Source organism: Pipra filicauda, unplaced genomic scaffold (genome assembly GCF_003945595.2).
Source record: "Pipra filicauda isolate LSUMZ 115617 unplaced genomic scaffold, ASM394559v2 scaffold5_size6683894_pilon, whole genome shotgun sequence".
NCBI classification, from domain to species: domain Eukaryota; kingdom Metazoa; phylum Chordata; class Aves; order Passeriformes; family Pipridae; genus Pipra; species Pipra filicauda.
In genome coordinates this window covers 6,540,439-6,559,587 of record NW_024104754.1, presented here as the reverse complement: position 1 = coordinate 6,559,587, position 19,149 = coordinate 6,540,439, and the positions used below count along the sequence as shown (strand labels likewise).

General features: G+C 41.1%; 1 protein-coding gene and 1 long non-coding RNA gene across 4 annotated transcripts in view; both read left to right on the top strand.

Moving 5' to 3' along the window:
• LOC120324588 overlaps window positions 1–9,054 on the top strand; it is a 113,575-nt gene extending 104,521 nt beyond the window's left edge. The window contains exon 6 of the long non-coding RNA XR_005566011.1: window positions 8,617–9,054. This is a non-coding gene — a long non-coding RNA (uncharacterized LOC120324588). The remainder of the gene's footprint in view (window positions 1–8,616) is intronic.
• Window positions 9,055–9,505: 451 nt separating this feature from the next.
• RAPH1 (Ras association (RalGDS/AF-6) and pleckstrin homology domains 1) overlaps window positions 9,506–19,149 on the top strand; it is an 82,507-nt gene continuing 72,863 nt past the window's right edge. Inside the window, exon 1 of one of the 3 annotated variants that reach the window (XM_039387944.1) lies at window positions 9,506–9,722. In XM_039387944.1, the coding sequence (XP_039243878.1) occupies window positions 9,603–9,722 (120 nt within the window). In that variant the 5' untranslated portion in view covers window positions 9,506–9,602. Of the gene's footprint in view, window positions 9,723–10,188; window positions 10,497–19,149 lie in introns of those variants that run through there. The other 2 variants (XM_027731394.2, XM_027731400.2) reach the window with 2 other exon arrangements.

Here is a 19,149-nt window from a genome sequence, read left to right as displayed (position 1 = left end):
GCACAGGCTTTTAGTGGACTTAATCTCAGACTTTCAGAGAGAATTAGCAGCATGTGCTGCTTGCATACATCTCCTTGCCATCTGTGGATCCTTTAGGTTCAAAGGAGGCAGCAAATATATCAACACTTAGGGAACCATTTGGATCTTGAAATCTTAAAGTGAGAAGCATTTATAGGAAGTTGCAAATAGTCTGAACCTTCACACCGTGGTTGATGCAGATTAAGATGTCCAAAAAACAGGTCAACAGAAACATGAAATTAATTAGACATACCTTTCAGAGAGCAAGGGTAAGATAGGGAGGGAGCAGGTGGGGTTAGGGAAATTTTGGAGACCTAAGGATGCAGCAGAGGGAGAATTGTCCGTTTTGAAAGATGGAGGCCATTTGTTTCCAAGGGATAGGTCTGAGCTTCAATAGGTTCAATACATAAACTGTTCTGCACACAACTTCCTGACCAGCAGTAATTCAGGCTCTGGGTACACTGTTGTGTGTAAGAGAACTTATACTTCTTCCCTCAGTATGCCCCAGGGTTCTTGTGAGTCCCCTGTCACATACTGACAGGTGGAACTGCACAGGAGCAGTCAGGTGATCAGGGAGTAGGTAACAGCAGTCCTACTGTCAGCTGCTTAACTTGTGCAGTACCAGGTTACTCAGGGAAGTCTAGAACTACAGTGATGTGGGCTTGGCATGCTGAGAATCTGGTTGCAATTTGACACTTGTATTTAGTGGCAGGGTTTCTATTTAGCTAGCTAAAATTGTTTACAATGGTGTAAGAATAGCTCAGAACAGATCATACGCCCACTTTTCTGACTTTCCAGACACAACCATAATGTTTTAAACACAGGTGTTGGGCTCAGTCTCCCATCTTTGACAATGTACACAACAAACCCCATGACATAGTCATGGCTGGATCCTAAGTAAACCTGTACAATAAACATGACCAGGCAAACAAAAGACAAGGACCATATGGGGTGCTGCTGGGGCTGATTTCTTGTTGATTGTAAAACAAAAACCAAAGTGAGCACCACTCATAAACTATTTAAAGGAGATACAGCTGCAGTCAGCCCCAGCCTGGTGCAGCTGCACTGCCCCTAGTCACCACCATTTTTTGGCTGTGGTAGAGGAGAGTTTCTCAGGAAGCAGCCAGTGCATTAAGAGCCTTGCCACATCCAGTGCACTATGAACCCTGCCACATCCTCCTGCAGCTGCAAAGAGCCTGGCACTCCCCTGATGCTCAAGGTCCCATTTCTGGCTAAGACTGGAGCACAGCCCATCACTTTGAATGTTCTCCGATGCGTTTTGCAAGTCACCAGGAGTAATTCCCTGAAAGAACAGACTTCTTTTGTACCATTTATTGTTTGTACTGCTGCAGAACTCAGGCTCCTGTCCAAAAATTTTGTCCTGGTGGAGAAAGATGGATGGGCTACTTGTCTGTAGCTGCTGACACAGCCCTGTGTGGTAACTGTCACTCTGTCCAGGTACCTCAACAGCTGAGGGTCTCCAGGCTGGCCACTTTAACCAGACCTGCTGTTCCCTGTGTCCAAGGGCACCAGGTGTGCTGCGTGCACACTGGCTGCTAGGGCAGCCAGTCTGTCATACAGCTGAAGCAGCCTGGATCCGTGGGATTTGCTGCCTGCTGCCCGAGTCAGAATTGGCACCACAGGCAGCAGTATAGGTGTGGTAAACCAGGTCCTACCTCTGCTCTCGGTGCTCTTTATTCACACATATGTGACAGGGAACATATGTTTTACTAAAGAGCTGACATGAGTTTTGACACAATACAAAAAGTGGAAGAATATCCTGTAGAGGAAACAGGAAAGGAAAGACAAGAATAGCAAAAATAAAAACAAACAGTTGCACACATAGATTTTGTGAACTGTAAGCACTGCCAGATTGCTACTTCGGACATTTGTGTTCTTACCGGTTGCTTTGGTGCTGTTATCAGTTTTACAGATGTCAAAATGGAGCGCATATGAACGAGGTTTGTAAGGGACCATGCAGTGGCTTCATATATTTGTCCAGAGAGTTTATTTGAGGCCACAAAGGAGAAGATAGCTAGTAGTTATAGAGGGCAACTGATCACTAGAAGAGGAAGAGATGGTTCGACTTCAATGAGCTTTAAAAGGATTTGAAACTTATGTGAAGAGTGAGTACTGGGCTGGGCAAATTGCTTAACACGAACGGACTTCTGGGAGGATCTGGAAGACGACGCAGGACAACGGAATAACCCAGTATATGCACAGGCTGAGAAAGAGAAGTGCTGTTAAGGTGGTTCAAAGGTGACTGAAAGAACTCACTGAGATTGCTAAACATGACTGGCTACACTAACTAAATGCAAAAGCATTGAGTTGCTGGGGGACAATTGGCTCTATCCTTTGAAGCTATTTTCACACCCTGATATCTAGTTTGTTACTGGTTGGTATATACAATAGATGTTGCAAGGTTTTTTGCAGCTGTTTCTAGCTTAGTTGTCAGGTAAATAATCAGGAAAGTCATGGGTTTTAAATCTAATTTCACAAATAACTTTTAAAAATAAATGTATAGATTTTTTCTGATTTAAAATCTGTCAATTTAATGTAGGCTTATGAGCTTTCCAGTCACATTTATAAAAAGGCATGTAATAAGAAGGCAGCATCCAGTTATAACTGTAGTATGATTTACAGAAAACATACCTGAGACAATATGATAACAGCTCAAAAGAATCCACTAGGTTGGTTCTCTCTTTCTCTACATGTACAGTACAAATGAAAAATGAGTTTCAAGATTCAAACAGAAGACGAAGTACCTTTCACCAAGACAGTATAATTTTGCAGGATTTCCCTCATAACCAGTACCAACCTGTGAAACTTTATGCCTATCAGTTCCTTCCTCAGAAAGCTTGTCCACACAGACCCAGAAATAATCCTCTAATGAGCAATATAAGTGTGGTAGAGTAAGATGGAGGGGGATTTTATTTTCAGCTTTCTTAACACCATATGTTCACTTAATCCCACTCTTCTTTTAGTTAAAGGTAATCCCTGAGTACTTGAGAACAAATTACATGCAAACATACATTATGTGTATGGGTGCATCTGCATATAACACTGCACATGTGTCTAAGACTAACAGAAATAACAGTGATAACCAAGGCAGTTGAATTTTCCTATATGGATGCTCCCACATCGTCTATCTCAAAAGTACATATTAAGATTAAAGAAGGAAATTTTCTCTGAAAGAATTACTATTGAGTATTGCTTGGATTTTAGCTCATCAAATCTTGAATAAAAATCTTCAGAGTTATTTTGAAGTGCCATTTAACCTTTCCTACCTCTTCACTAAATTTAATCAAAAAATCATCACAGCTCTTTCTGATAAGTCCAGTAACGTCATACAGACCACACTAAACATGCCAAAATGTTTATTTTCCACTTTTCACTTCAAAATGGGAGTTTTAAAATAAATTGTAAAAATTTCAAAGTAAAATAAAAATTTCAGCATAAAAATGCTGAAAATTACTGTTCAAAAATCTACTGTCCAGTTATCTACAGTTGTTCAAAAAAAGAATCTGAAACTTCCCACAACTATTTTCAGTCGCTCACTGGAAGAACAACTGCACCAGTTCAAACTACTTCTTTTAAAAAATGTGAAAAGTCCAGCCAATGTCATTTTGCAGTCAAGACAGAAATTCCAGGAAATCCTAATGTATGATTTACAAGATACATGTCAAATATTTCACATATGCACGAAAATGACAGGAAGAAAATAGTTCTGCTCTGTAAACATTAGGTACAGTTAAATAACACAGAACTGGAGAAAGCTGTACTTTCTAGCTGGTCTTGCAACTTGATTAGTGCCAGCTGGCTCCTGAAATGAAAAAAAGAGTCCACTTGAGCAGGTCACTTTCCAGAATGAGATCTGAGGACAAGACGTGGCTGCAGATACTTGGGAAAGAACCGTTAATAGTAACTGGAAGAACAAACTCAGTACCATCACTGAGTATACCAGAGATGTGTCTATCCTGCTGCTCCAGAAACTGTGACATTGCTGCAGTACATACACACAAAGCTCTCCCCTGCAATTATGGCCAGTGAATATATGGGTTTGACTGAATTTCCCTCTGTAAAAAAAAAAAAGGGAATAAATGCAATCTTTTTGATTTTCACAGTGCAGCAGCAGAAGATCCAAAATTCAGTTCTCTCTCAGGCAGCAACATGACTGATAACTCTATTTTTTTGCATACTGATAAAATCTCCTACACTTTAAGAATTATTAAATCATATCTAGCAGGTAATTATTCTATAATGAGCATTAACTGCATCTAAGATGTTTGGTCTGGAAGGACCTTTCAACATCTTCAATATTTACATTGAAATTCTCTTTTTCTAACTCAGTAACAAAAGACTTCAGAAGTGATGTGAGATGAAAGAACATTTTCAGTGTAAAATGAGAATGTTGTCATAGAGGAAGTGAAAATAGGTTAAAAGCAATCTGAAAGGTAAATGACTAGTTGTTGCTTCTTCTATGCCTTACTCTGTAATGTTAACATAAATAACATGAAATCCAAAGACCTTCTGAGAAGTGTTTTCCAGCTTGACCCAGAGAAATGCCTAAGGCTGGCCCCTGGATTGTCCTGAGGCTCTTCCAGTTTGGTATCAGGCACAGCCTTTATACCTAAAGACTCAGTGAGGTCATATCAAGAAGGCCATTGTAAAAAGAGAAGAACTTTTCAGGACAAATTTCAGTCACAAAGTAGAGGTACCAAGTAGAATCCAACCCAACTTCTTTTCCAACTCCGCTCTGCCACTCACCTCCTGCAGTATTTCAAACATATTGTGGAATTGATTTTTTTATGTAAAACAATGGTTCTCAAGACTGCAAAACTGGTAGACTTCTGTCATTTCCCTGTGACGTTCATAACCAAACCTCTGCCATTTCATTGTAGCAAATGGTATCTTTTAATGGTTTTGGAGTGCTGTGTGATGTTTGCTCCTATGCTTAAAATTCTAGTGTTGTTTGATTTAATGTGTGGAAAAGAATCACTGCGTATTTTAAGTGAATTATGTACCAGAACATCATAATTTTTATGAATGAGTGACCTCATAATTTTCAGAGACATCACTCGAAGAAATCAAAGATAAAGGCTGTATTTATTTGCAGAGTTGTTTGCAAAATTGTTGCCATAGCTTTGGCCTCTTTTTTAGATCACACTAAAACCCTGCGGTGACTTCTCCAGAAACTGATGTCCTCCACATTAGCATTTATTTACATTTGTTTACCTTGCTGTTGTTGGCACCTCATTCCGGTTCGTGTCACCTTTTTTTTCCCTATGTTAATGGCCATTTTTCAATTCACCTTCAGCACTGAGATTTCATTTCTTGGTTTTAAAGGTATGATCACATGAGAAGTGTTGGTTTCTCCTGTCTTCAAGAAGATGATGAAAAACCTTGCTTTATGAATGGCCAGTGCAACTGCTGTGATTGGGACCCACAGTGACATTATTTTCCCTCATAATCATATTAAGTCAGACGTAGGAAAAAGAAGGGCAGCTGGAGAGTATTAATAGATCTTGGGGGTGTTATAGATCTTAAGGCCTGTAACTGTGCTGCAGAAAATCACTAATTTATTTGCCTTTCAGTAAGAATCTCTAGAAATAGAAGCGTTTTATGTTATTTTTTTCCTAAAGAAATAAAAATACATACATGCTAATTGCACTTCGGAGAAGGAAAATTAATAAAGACAACTGCGCCATTCCCCATTAGTGGAAATGCCTGCAGTTAACCTGCCTCGAGCACTTTCAATATCACTGAATCCCTTGGGTGGGATTTTCCAAAGTGCCAGCATTAGCTCAGCCCTGCTCCCATTAAAATCAATTACTGACTTCAGCCTGGGAGGGGAGTCCAGAGAGTCCCTGTGGTGCCCTGTGTGTTGGAAGATCCTAATCTTTGTGTGTGCTCTTCCTTCCCTATTTTTACGTGCATGGCTGCACAGGTGCTCAGATACATTCGTGAGGGCCAGGATTTTCCTCAGAGGACCTAAAAAGGAGCCAGGAAATCAGCTGTGCGGAACAAAGAGTAATGGAGGGTAATACAGATCATGGAGGCAAGGGGAGCCTCACATAAGATGAAGCTTCATCAAGTGCCTAGTGAAGTCAGCTAACTGCAGCCTCTATGCCCCAATTCATAGAGCAAAACCTCCCAGAATACGTTTTCAATACTACTGCACACAGTATATTTTCTGTCTGTGGAATCCAATTGTCATGGGCAGTCACCAAGGCAAAGAGTTTAGTAAAATTAAAAAAGGATTTAAGAAGCTTTGTGAGCAAAGACAACATTTGCAGCTGTATGCACTAGATTACAACAATGCAGGGGACAAACAAGCTTCCTGCTTCAGCAGCATAAGCCGAATGCTTTGAGGGTCAAGAAAAAGTGGTTTTTTGGCATATGTTAGCCATGCTGATTTATTGAGATGTGTGATGGGATGGTTTAAGTCTTCACTAAAAGGAGTGATAATGATAATGAATGCTATAGGTAGATTACTTGCTAGTCCGTAGTGCTGGCACTTCCACAAAAAGGGTATCAGTAATAATTTTGTAATGAAGTCTCCTCCCAAGCAAGGGACTGATTTGGCACTGATGAGAGCAGAATTCAGATCTTAGCTATGAATAAGGTTTCCTTTCTGACTCTGGGGGTGGCTTATTCTCTCATCACCTGAGAAATGGGAAGACAATGAATGCTTCTCTATTTCTTAGAGGTGGAATGAAGAGAAGGTGCATAAAGAAGAGAGTGTGCATATTTTATCCACAGCCTTTATGTGTTTTTAATTCAAAGCTGTCATCCCACTGTAATTCAGGAATACTTTAGCTGGAATTAACCAAGATTTTTCTGATTTACACTGATTAAATGAGTTCAGAAAATGGTGTTTTCACTCCACCATTCGTGGTGCTCCTCTGCACTTGTTCCTACACACAAATAGTAGCAGTCTTCCATAAGAACAATAGCCCTGGGAAAACTTAGTGGCCCTAACCCAGAACATGAGCAGTTTCTGCGATGGATTATGGATCATGCTGGCTGGCTTGAAACCCCAGGAGCTCCTGTCCAAGTCTGCATTCCTATTACGGGCTACTGTTGTCATTACAGCACTTGCTGCAAGGTCAGGTTCCCCTTCAAGACATTCTTGTTTATGAACAGTAGATAAGATCTGAGAAAAGACATTTTGAATGTATAGGCTGGATGAGCTGAATTATTTATGTTAATGGCTATGGGTGCTATACCTGTTGCTAAGAAATACTGTAATACTTTGTTGTGACCCCCATTTGGAAATGCCATTATAGTGAGCTGAGCAGCAATAGATATAGTATAGGCTGAGCAAGCTATTGATGAGCAGAAAAGGGTTTTTAACGATTTTGTACCTTGAACACTGTAGTTGGCAAAAAAATTGATAAAGAAGCAGGTGAAAAGAGTCAGACTGCTCTGTTAGAGCTTGCAGGGGTCACAGGCACTCCAGGTTCCATCAAACTATGATGGGATAGCTGCATATATAGAGAGATGTACCTATATATGCACATATATGTAGTTTTGATTGATAGGTCTTCATCAAAATACGAAATTTCCACTGCACAAGTAATTGAGCTTTCTTAGGTCTAACAAAGCAATCAAAATGGGAGGTTTGTTTTGTCTTTTTTTAATTTTGAACTCTCATATTTCCAGCCTTTGCCTGGTGTGTCCTTTATGGAAATTGGCACAAATGTCTAATGATCTATATAACCTTTGTTTGTTTATGTTTTCTTATTCAGAATTATTTAAATACAAAAAATAAAACATTTGAGGTATTCAAAATTAAGCTCTGCTGCCAGCAGTGCCTAGCTATACTTAAAATTGAGATTCATAGACAGTATTTAGGGAGACGGTAGGGCCATGGAACTATTGCCTTGATTAAAAACAATGATTCATTTTATCCTTTCTTATTTGGATGCAGATATACATTTAAACCGACCTTTTAACCTACTCAGAAGGCTGCACTATTTTTATTAATTCATTAGCTATTAATTTTATTGGTAGATGTATGACTAAATCCCCTGTACTACTTTGAAAACCTTACACAATGTCTGCTGCAGGTATGTACTATTTCCCTGGCCTGGGGGATGATTTTACATTAGTAACTTATGTATATAATTGGATCGTGGTTCTGTAGGATGCACACAGATCCAGTCTGGTCCTCAAGCTTAAAATGGTCTGACTCTGACTTCTCCCCTACATTAAATTAACTGTGTTGACTATTGTCTGCTCAGACTCAGCAACTTAGCAAGTTCGATATAAAGGAACAACATTTCTAGATGCCCAAAGCAGAGTTTGCCTTAGTTAGCTGCAGCGTCTTCTTCCTTTTGATAGAATTTTGTAGTCGAGGGTAAGAAGCTTTGCACACTTCATGGCAGTGCAGTTCCTGAGCTGCAGTGGTGCAGAACGTGACTTGGCAGTGCTTCTGTGCTGGGTTAGACGTAGCTGGAGCTGCCACAGAGCTACAGAAGGAACTTGGCCATGGCACACCCAAGTTGCTCCTTGTATTGCCCGTACACTCACTGTGATTTCTCCGTTCATCTTGAGTCTGCTTCTCAGGAGGTGTTGTCATTCTAATCCCTTCAGGGTCATGGAGGATCAGTAGGAAAGCATGGTGGGATTAATACAACCTGGAGACATGGCCTAAACCTGCTGATAACATCAGATTCGTAGTCACTGCCAGCTCACTCTCACTGCTGATATGCAGCAAGTGCAGAACAGCACTGAAAATTGAAGTGCTTATCACTTTTATTAAATAATGTGAGTCCAGACATTTTTTAATTGTGCACCACTTGCACAAATTATGAAGCAATGTATCAATAATAGTCTACTATTTGGAATAGTTGGATTAAAAATATTTTATTTGCAACTCCATAAGGGTACTGTTGTTTCTTAGTGATTAATGCATGTATTTTTAGTCCGCATTGAGAATTTATATACTTCTGCATCTGAAACTTTGATCTCAGCTTCTCTGGGGAGTTGTTAATTGGCAACATTTCATTACGTTGCCCAGAATCTGGAAGTGATTACGTGCTAAGGTGAATATATATATAGCAAAGACTTTTTGCTAAATATGTTAGAATTATACATGTGAACTTTGTCTTTAAAATTACTTAATTGTATGTACACATGAAAATCCTATTTTAAAAGCTTCCTCTTCATGTTGCTGGTGACCTAGCATGTAACCTCGTCAGTAAATTAGTATTTACACAAATACAACTAGCGTCACTTTGCATAATTGTTCTCATTTATGGAAAACGCTGTGCTTTAGCCGACTGAAGTTTTCTCCCTGTCAGATGCTGACAGATAAAACCTGATGCAAACAAACATGCCTGTGTTCTGTCACGACACAGCAGCGGTTCCAGCACAGGGGGAGGCACGTTCCCGGCGGGAGGCAGCGTGGATGGCACCTCTCCTGCGCTGGAGCTTGGAGCCCCAGCAGCCCACGCAATGAACTGTATTTAAGCGAATCTCCTCTCCTATAGCATTACTTGCAGTAGCGAGCAATGCGTTTTATTCCATTTTGTGAACAATTTAAAGAATGGCGATCTCGGCCCTGAAGCTGTGGTAGGATGAGAAACAGGGGCCAACTCCCGGCCGGGGCACAGCGGGGACAAGGCGGCGCGGTCCGGGGCTGGCCCGGGGACAACGGGACACACCACCGAGGATTTCGGCAGGATTCCCAGGATTTGGTAACTGGCTGCCTACAGAAACCCTCGGTGATCGGAATGGGGAGCGTCACCCGGCGCCTGTAGCTGCGGACGGAACCGCAGCCGCAACTGCCCGGGGCGCGGCCACCGCCCGCCGAGAGCGCGCTGGCCGCCGCCCGGTGCGGGCGGACCCGGGCATCGGCACCGGGGGATCGGCTCCCCAGGGATCGGCTCCCCAGGGATCGGCTCCCCAGGGATCGGCCCCACAGGGATCGGCCCCACAGGGATCGGCCCCACAGGGATCGGCCCCACAGGGGCCGGCACCGCGCCCTCCGCCCCCCGCGCGCCCGCCGGTCCCGCGCGCCCCTCGCCCTCGCGGCGCTGCCCCCCCCGCTGGCGGCGGTCCCGGCGGGGCGGGGCGAGGCGCGGCCCGCGCGCCGGAAGTGAGCGGCGGGGGGGCCCGGGCGGCGGCGCTGGGGCGGCAGCGGCGCGCGGGGGGCGGTGTCTCCCTCCGCTGCCGGGCAGGGACGCGCCTCGGCCACCGGGCGGAGGCGGCTCCGCGCTCGGCGGAAACAAGGAGCGGGAAAGGAAGGGAGCGGCGGCGGGAACCGGTATCGGCGGCCACCATTAGCGGCCGCGGGACGAGCAGCTACAGCAGCAGCAGGCGCCGCCGCTGCCGCCGCGGGAGTCTGCGGGCGGAGCGGAGCCGGGTGCCGCCGCCGCCGGCAGCGAGCGGGAGCGAGCCCGCCGCCTCGCCCCTCTGTTCTGCGGGGCGGTGCCGCTGCCCGCCGGGGGCTGCCCCGGAGCCGGGGCGAGGTGAGTGGCGGAGCCGCATTCGCGTCGGTCTTGTCTGGGAGAGCGGGCGGTGGCGGAGCCGGCGGTGGCAGAGCCGGCGAGCGGCGTTTCCTGCCGGGGCACCGCCGGGGCTGGGCGAGAGCACCGGCGCGAAGGGGCTCATTTACCGTCCCGCCGCTGTGCCCGGCACCCCTGCACGCCCCAGCGTGGTTTTTTTTCCAGAGAGGCTCCGCTGTGCTGGTGGTGACTGGTGGAGCTTTGTGTGCCCTCGCGTTTTCCCCGGGAGAGGCATGGCTCGGGAGAGGCTGGGGAGCCAGCCGGGGATGCGCGAGGGATGTAGTGTGTGGCATGCAGACAATGTCAGCCTGGGTGAGTCTCCACCCTGTGGAGCCGCAGGCAGCGGGTCCCCGCACAGGCACCGCCGAGCCGAGCGCTCCCACCGCGGAACAAAACGCGCAAATCCTCGATCCTGGTGCGAGAAGGAAACAATTTGTTTGGACTGCTCGTTACAACGTTTTGTTTTTATCACAAAAACCCGACCACGGAAACATCAAAGCTGAAGTCTTTTGAGCGCTTTAGCCGCACGGCTTGCTGAGGGCAGGCTGGTTTGTGAGGAGCCTCCCAAGCAAGGCTGGTTTCTGCATTGGGTTTCATGAAGGTGGGAGAGTGGGATATTATTTTTTCTTCATGGGGAAAATCACTGATGGTGGGAGGGAAAGGAGGAGTGTCTGTATACGTGAGTGTCACATGACCTTGTAAAATTCATACAGCTATACTTATTTTTCTCCTGCATTAATGCCGATCGTCTTAAGAAGCCAATGACTTACCTGTTCATTTCAGAAGGTTTTATTTCTTCTGGATTTTTTTGTCTTGTGAGGCAGAAAATAGTCACCTGTGTGGACACTGTCTGTGTGTTTTATCATGCATTTTATAATTTTTACTAGTATTTTAAGGGTTTTTATGTTTTTAGTGGGTTATAGGTGTTCAGAAGGGAACAAACAGCGGTATGTGTAACATAATTTCTTTTTTACTGGAAGAGTACAGATACACTTCATCTTGCACAAGTATAGTGTTTCATATGGCTAATACCTTTATATTGCCATTCACGTGGTAGATGAATGTTTTGTGAGACTGTAGAATCACACCCCCTCCATTTTGAACAAATTGCCTCTTTTTTATCTCTTCCCCCTCACTTCACTGTTCTCCAGACATCAGCTTGTAAAACACCTTTGAGCAGAAAAAATAATTTATGTTTACTGATGAACAAATTTAGATGTTTACTGAAATAGTTTGTCTAAACCAGCAAATTTTCCAATTTTATTGTCTTAAATCAGCTTTTCTCTGCTGAGAAGTTTCCTATTAAAATAGAGGAACAGAAAAATTACTTGCTAAATCATCTTGAAGAACAAAAGTATAGGTCATAATCTAAGGAATACTTTACATATAAGTTGTATAAAGATCTAGACACATCCGTATTTAATACGCTGATATCCTCCTTGGATGGATGTGGTGGATAGTGGAACATGGACTGTTTTTCTGCACCTAAGTTAGTATGTGGTTTTTCATATCACTGGGTGATGCTCATATGACCTTACAGAAATCCGTGTTACAGAAGCTTTTTGCTTTTATAGAACAAGAAGGTAAGTGGCACTCGGGAATTTATTTATTGCCCTCCTACAGATCTCATTTTCAGATAGATATTTTCCTAAAATGGCTTCATTTTTAAACTCATATGACCTGCAATGAAGTGTCCATCTACCACTGCTTCTCTGACTCAGCATGTGGTGACAGAGAAAAGTATTGCTAGGAGATAAACCACAGTTCAAGAAAGCAGTATAGTGTACCAGCTGTTAGTCTCTTGAAAGAATATAAAAAATAATGAAAAAAGGGACACTGACAAATTTTATATCATCTTCAATCTGCCTTCCTTGCATAGTGTCTTGAGACAGGTTTGAATTTAAAATAGTTTTTTTACAGGGGAGCAGTGCATTGACACAAACTGTTTTGAACATCCTGTGTGTTACAGCCTGTTCCTTTCTTAGGACGGGAAGCCATGGTGCAGGGAACACCTGTTGGTTTAAAGGAGTGTATGAGATTGCTGGGATACCTTTTGTAGGCAATGGTTGATGATTGATTTTAAGAGGCTTTATTTTTCAAAAATAAAATGACTTCTCGTAGTTATTTCAGTTGTTGTCTTCTTAGCTCTTCCAGTAGGAAGGAACAGTTTGCTCCCGAAAGAAAAGCTCCTAGTAGAGCTTGGTTTTTTCCAGGGATACATGGGTAGGCTTCATCTTGATGTGAATTCATTTGTTACACTTTTCTAAGAGCAGGCATCATTAGCCCAGAAAAGGTAGTTAATTCATTCTATGTGATCATAGTCTTAATGTCTGAACTTGGTTATAGACTCCTGGTAAAATTGCTCCCTCAAACTAAAACTGTCGAAATTATACTTCATTTTCTGAAATCCAGTTGGTCATTGCAAAAGAAAAAATGTTTTCAGAAATGTCCAAAAGACTTAATTACTAACCTTACTGAAATTGTAATTGACAAATTTCCATCACCTGCTTGTAAAATTGGGTTTCAAAGACTGTATCACTGAATAGTGTTAGAAGGGCAAATGAATATCTATCAAGCATTGATGATGAAATAGTCCTGTCTCAAGTTCTTATTCTGACATTACCTTTGCAATTAAATCCCTTCAATATGTGTAATAAAATTGTCTCCTAAGTGCAACATTAAAAGTTGAGTGAGTTACTGCATACTGTGAAAACTGCTACCTTAACAGCATAGAATTCATAACGCAGTTTTTTGCGTGGAATTTCATTCTTCTTGAAACTTGTAGATGATGCTAAGACAGTTTTGCCCAACTACTGCTTCAATCAGTGATGAAAAAACCCTAGTGCTTTTTTGATGTCTGTGGATTTCCTTTAAGTAGTTCCATTGATTATTAAGGTGAAATATCTCTGTCTCAAATACTGATTTGATTGGTATTGGAAAAGTACACTGAAACTGTGTTTGACAGATTTTTCTCTCGGTCAAGGGGCTTGTAGATTTGTAGTGGTACTCTTATGTTTAACTATAAAGTTGCTGAATTGATCCTTGTGATACACCATTAGTGAAAAGGCGTCTCTTCATGATGAGGTGTCACTTATAGACTTTGACTTGCTAGAGAAGACGGCATTAGCAAAACAAATACACAGGTTCTTTGAAAGAAGTTGTGCCACATGTTGTTTGTACACAGTCATTAATCTCTGTACAGATGCGTTTGCTCTGCCTGGAATAGCCTCAAGTCCCTGCTTGCATCTCTGACAGTGCTGCCCCAGTCTCAAGAAGTGTATGTTCCGCTCTGTTGTCCGTTTTTTTTCTTGTAGGTCCCTTAATGAGGTGGTATTAGTTAGAGCAGAAGAGAAGCAGTTGAGATCGGAGACAACTTTTTTCCCCTTTTTTCTTACGTAGCTTTAGGGATCACTGAACTATTGTGGATTGAAAATACTCAGAAAGAGAAGAGACTGGTGAGATTAAATCCATGGAAGTTCTGTGATCCAGTTTGCAGCATAATCCACAGCATCCAAATTGGTGAAATCGAAGGGGTGATGAGTGGGGAGCTGCTGAGAGAAGAGAAGCTACATCCTTATATACATCTTCCTAGATCATGATTATATAGTTTTGCAAAATTAAAGGTTCTTTTACTTTTGGGATGTAAAAGGCATTTTTAAAAACAAAGACAAACTCCCTTCCAGGTTGCTGTTTGCATCTTATGAGTAGTAAAAGGCATCTCTCCAGAGTTTCAGAATCTGTTGTAGGAAATACTTTGCCCCGTGATCTTGCAAATAATTTTATTTTTGTATCTAGATGACTAATGTTATCTATACTTATTCAGACAAACTGCTTTGCAAAACTGGGTTGGGTTCTAGCTCAGTATTGAAAAAAGTAAGTTTTCAGCATGTTTTCAATCATGTCATGAATGGGACTGATTTTTGCAGCTTAATGATGATCTTCTGAAGGTGAGATTGGCATGGGAGGCTTATTAGTTTTGCAGAAATACTGATCTTGAATACTAATTTCCTTAATTTTAATCCCATGGGGTTTTTTCCACTTTGTATCTGAGCTCATTACTTGTTACTCTTTCATGGTTTAGAACAAGAAACATTGTATTAGGTGGGAAGAGAAGTACTCTCTAACAAATGTGAAGCCATTTCATTATGGCTATAACAGTGTTCCCTCAGGTTTTCTTACATATTGTTAACTGGGAATACAAAAAGATCTGAAGTTCTTAAATTTGTGTTAGCTCTCAGACTTTGTCTACAAGAACAAGGTGCCCTATGTGCAGTGCAATATCTTCCCTAGCTTCCTTTAGAAACAAGGACAGTGTTCACAGCCCTGGGAGGTTTCTCACAATTGTTCTATGAGAGGTACATTACTTATGGATTGTGTCTGGACTTAAAATAAAGCCTCAGTCTTTGGTATTGCACTGTTGGCTATTTCTAGGCAGTTTCTTGCTTGTGTATGATTGTTTTTGATTTCATCCTGACTTGCCTAGTTCATGCCTAGTATAGTGATGAGGCATCTTGCATAGGATTTTTGATTCTGTGCCAGAAGCCAAGCATTCCAAGCTATCTTTATTTATAGAATCATAGAATCGTTTAGGTTGGAAAAGACCTCTAATATCGTAGAGTCCAACTGTTAACCTTCCACTGCCAAGTCCATCACTAAACCATGCTTGAGTTTATTTTGTATATATAAAGGTCGCTGGAATAAAATAGTATCTAGTTGTAAGAAAAATACACGCAAAACCCAAGCACACATACCAAACATTTACTTGGTTTTTTCTTTAGTAATTTTGCTTCCTGCTCTTCTCTTAGATAGATCTGTGATCTTGTTGCTCCATTTAAAATTGAGTTAATCATTGTTGGAATCTGTTTTAATATACCATTGCAAGTTTGGACTTCCCAGGTGTCTGTAATCATTCTTCGTCACAGGTGACTAAAGACTTACCACAAATGTGGTTTATAGTGCATTTAAAAGCAATATTCTTACTGTGAAAAAACTGCTTAGGTTGTTCTGAGACTATAAAGAAAAATACCTTACAGACCTCTGTTCTCCAAGGAAGTTGTCACTTCTGTCTTTAATGCATGACTTAAGGGAATGACTGTTTACTTGGGCGTGTAGTTCTGAGTGTAGTTTTGATAGAAGGATGGGTGATTGCGTGCTGTTCCTGGAAAAGCATGCTGCAAGTTTGTCGTGTGCATCAGTGCCCAGCATTTCTAGTAGGCTGGATTTTAGTTAGCAGTAGTTGTGTCTGAGAGCTCAAGAGAAGCACTTGTATCTATTAAATAGTGACATTTTATTTAGGGGTGAAGGGGGGAAGCCAGTAGTTTTTGGTCTCTAGTAACTTTGCAAGGTGGCAGTGCTGGCTAAAACTTGGACTGTCTCTGAGCATGTCACAGGTCAGGAGAACAACTCTACCTGAAGCTGCATAAGAGAAGATAACTTTGTCTTTCACCTCTACTCAGTTATGTCTGTTAATAAGTAACTTAGTGATATCTTATGATCAGTTCTGTGAAACTGAAAGGCTGTTTGTCAGATTGATGTGAGTGCCAACACTAAATTCCTGCCCAGGGTAGAAGGAAAGAATTAATTTCATGAAGAAATGTTCAGTTGTACTGGATTAGAGACCTTAGAGATTCTTTCTAAGAAGCACAGCAGAAGTGAGGAGTCTCATTTTCAGCAATTTTATGGAAGGAGAAGGAGAGTTCCATAGAAAAGTGTGAATGTTGCCTTCCCTTCTGGGAAGAGCGGCAGAGCGGAAAATGGAAGCAATGGGGAAGTGAATGAAATTTTCAGGAGGAACCACATATTCACGTCACAGTTGTTAAAGTGAAACATACTGTGTCTTTAGGAAGAATGCTCTGTGTTAACTACTGTGCAGTTGATAGTACAGCATAGAGCTTAACCTTTTGTGCTTGGTGTCCTCAGAGACTTTCTCATTAAAAATAGAAGGGGAAGAAAAAAAAACCCAAACCTGCACTCTAAGTCCTTGGGATTAGCTTGAATGAAACTTTGCATTTTGATATTGTTTACCTCTATTTAGCTTGAAAGTGTGCAAAACTTCAGAAGGTTCTCAAAAGCAACAACAAGTTGAAAAAAAAAAAGCCCTTGGGATTAGTTATTGCTACTTGGTAATGAAAAATCTTGAATTATCTTTTATCAACTGGAATGGAATATTCCTGGAATGACGAGTGTGCGTTGTGGGGTTGAAAGTCCAAGCACAGAGTAAACAAAGTATTTTCAGACTATGCACTTTCAACGTCAGTAGTGTTTCATTTGTGAAATGTGATGACTTGGTTGTCTTTCTTTTTGCAAAGAGTCGTCAATCTTCATTCTGCTGAAGGACCAGGTAGTTACTATATTTACAGGTATCATGTAGGAAGCTAGCTTGGCTAGACTGTGAGGCCCAGAAGTTTAGGGAATGATTTTATGTGTCTTTTTTTCCCTAGATCCTTTAAAGTACATTAGGTTTGTGTGACCTTTAAATTTAAAATGCACACAGTGTAAGAAAAAAACATTGTCACTTGACACAAATTACTTTGATTTAATGTACAGGTTATCTGCTGTCAGTGTCATGAAGAGTTTAAATTGAACTGCTGTTGCTTTAGGGCATAAAGACTGATCTGAGTGCAGTACATAAGGCACGTTATGGCATTATCTTTCACTTTTTAAATTATTCCTTATTGTTTAGTACTTCTGATGATTGTTTTCCACTAATTCTTGTGAAGTGCATACTTTCTTATTTTGAAGATGGCAGCACAAGTTGTTATGGTCTGTATAATGTGACCATGGGCCAACCTCATGTCTTTTTACACTGTAAAGTAAAAGATGCATTAACTAGTAATAAAATAGGACTATGTCTGTAGAACAGGAGAGTGTGTTTTAAAGCAATGCCTTCCTAAATATTTATCTGTTTTCTTCGTTTTGTAGTGTTTACTATAACCCCTTCTGAGCTTGAATTTCACCTCCATTTTTTTTTTTCCAATCTTGAAAGTACACTGTCTTCCTTTAGTTTAAAATGTACATCACTTGAAACTCGGAAGTCAGAACTTTTTAGTTTTATGTATTTATGCTCATGATTAACTTTCTTAGGTACGATTAGTCTGGCATATTCTTTGATACAACTCTTGACAGGCTGTGAGCTTTTGAGAACAACATTTCTGTACACCTGATCTGATGAAACATGATAAAGTGTTACAAGATATTGATGTGTCTTGTGTAATACATTGTTCTAGTTGAAGCTGCCTAAATCTTTTTTTTTTTTTTCTGCTTTAGAATGAGTTGAAAGGCAAGATAAAGGGCCAGTTGTTCTTTTATGAAAATGTAAAAGTCACAGCTGACCTTATGTTGTCTGCATTCTTTTTGCCTTCCAGTGTGGATTTAAATATTTGGATTTACAACTGCGCATGCTTTTACTGTGTTATGATGTGCCGTAAGAATTGAGAAGGCATAGCCTACTGATAAATTCAGCAGCTGCTGCTTCATTCCTAAAATGATTTTTGCTGGATTGCTGTCGTTGAAATGTTGGTATTTTAGCATGATTCAGGCAGTATGGTTGACAGGAATAGTGAACTAACATATATTCTTTCTTGGTTTTGCAATATGTCTAAATATCTTGTTTTGTATCTGGATACATCATAAATCCTTACCCTTTATCATGTCTGTTCATTCCAAGACACTCAGAGTGAAGTATCAAACTTTTTGGAGTATAGTGACAGCCACTGTTCAAAACAGTGGTTTATAGGATATGAATTTGTTTGGGTTTTTTAGTAGAATTTGGAATATCTAGATGGCTAAAATGTTATATTATTAGTTCACTTCTTGAAAAGAAAATTTAAAATTTCACTTGACATGGCTCATTGTGGATAGCTATAGTGCTGTGAGGGAGTCATCTATTAAACTGCAGAACACAACTTCATGGGGTAATTGAAGGTCCAGTGAAAAAAGCCCTTAGTTTACTAAATATTTCTTTCCTAATTTCTGAAGTTCTGCTTGCATCTATGATGTGATGAGCAACATTTCACTGGGGAGGGCTGCAGCAATCTGGTCCTGTGTGCATCAGGAATCGTGTAGTTGTATGGAACTAGTTTGAACATATGGTTTGAGGCTTGTATTTCAACAATAGTGAATAGTGGTGATCTTACTATCATTAGGTGTGCATGCAGTAGCCTGGTATTCAATGGAATACAGATAGATAACTGTGTAGTTTTCATATTTTTATTGCCATTACACTGCCAATATATCTTATAGATCATATTTAGAAAATATGTTTGTAACTAACTCTGATCTTTTGCTTTCCAAAGATGAGCAAAATAAGCACTGAAACAATATCCATGGCTCTGCATTCTGTAAAAAATTGATTTGTGCCCTCTCTGTATATTGCTGAGCTTTTATAGTGTCTTGAGGAATAAGACATTACTTTAAAAGAGGAATTTAGGTCTGCCACAGAGGAAGCATTATATTATGGATTAAATGCTGTCCTTGTCATCATTGAAACACACTTTTTCTGCCGTCTTGTTACATTCATAGATTTTTTTTCTTCATACAGTGTTCCAGTTCTCTATTTGAGTTGCAGAAAATGAGTACTTTTGAAAGTTGTATGTGTAGCTCTCTTGTCCTCTTTTTG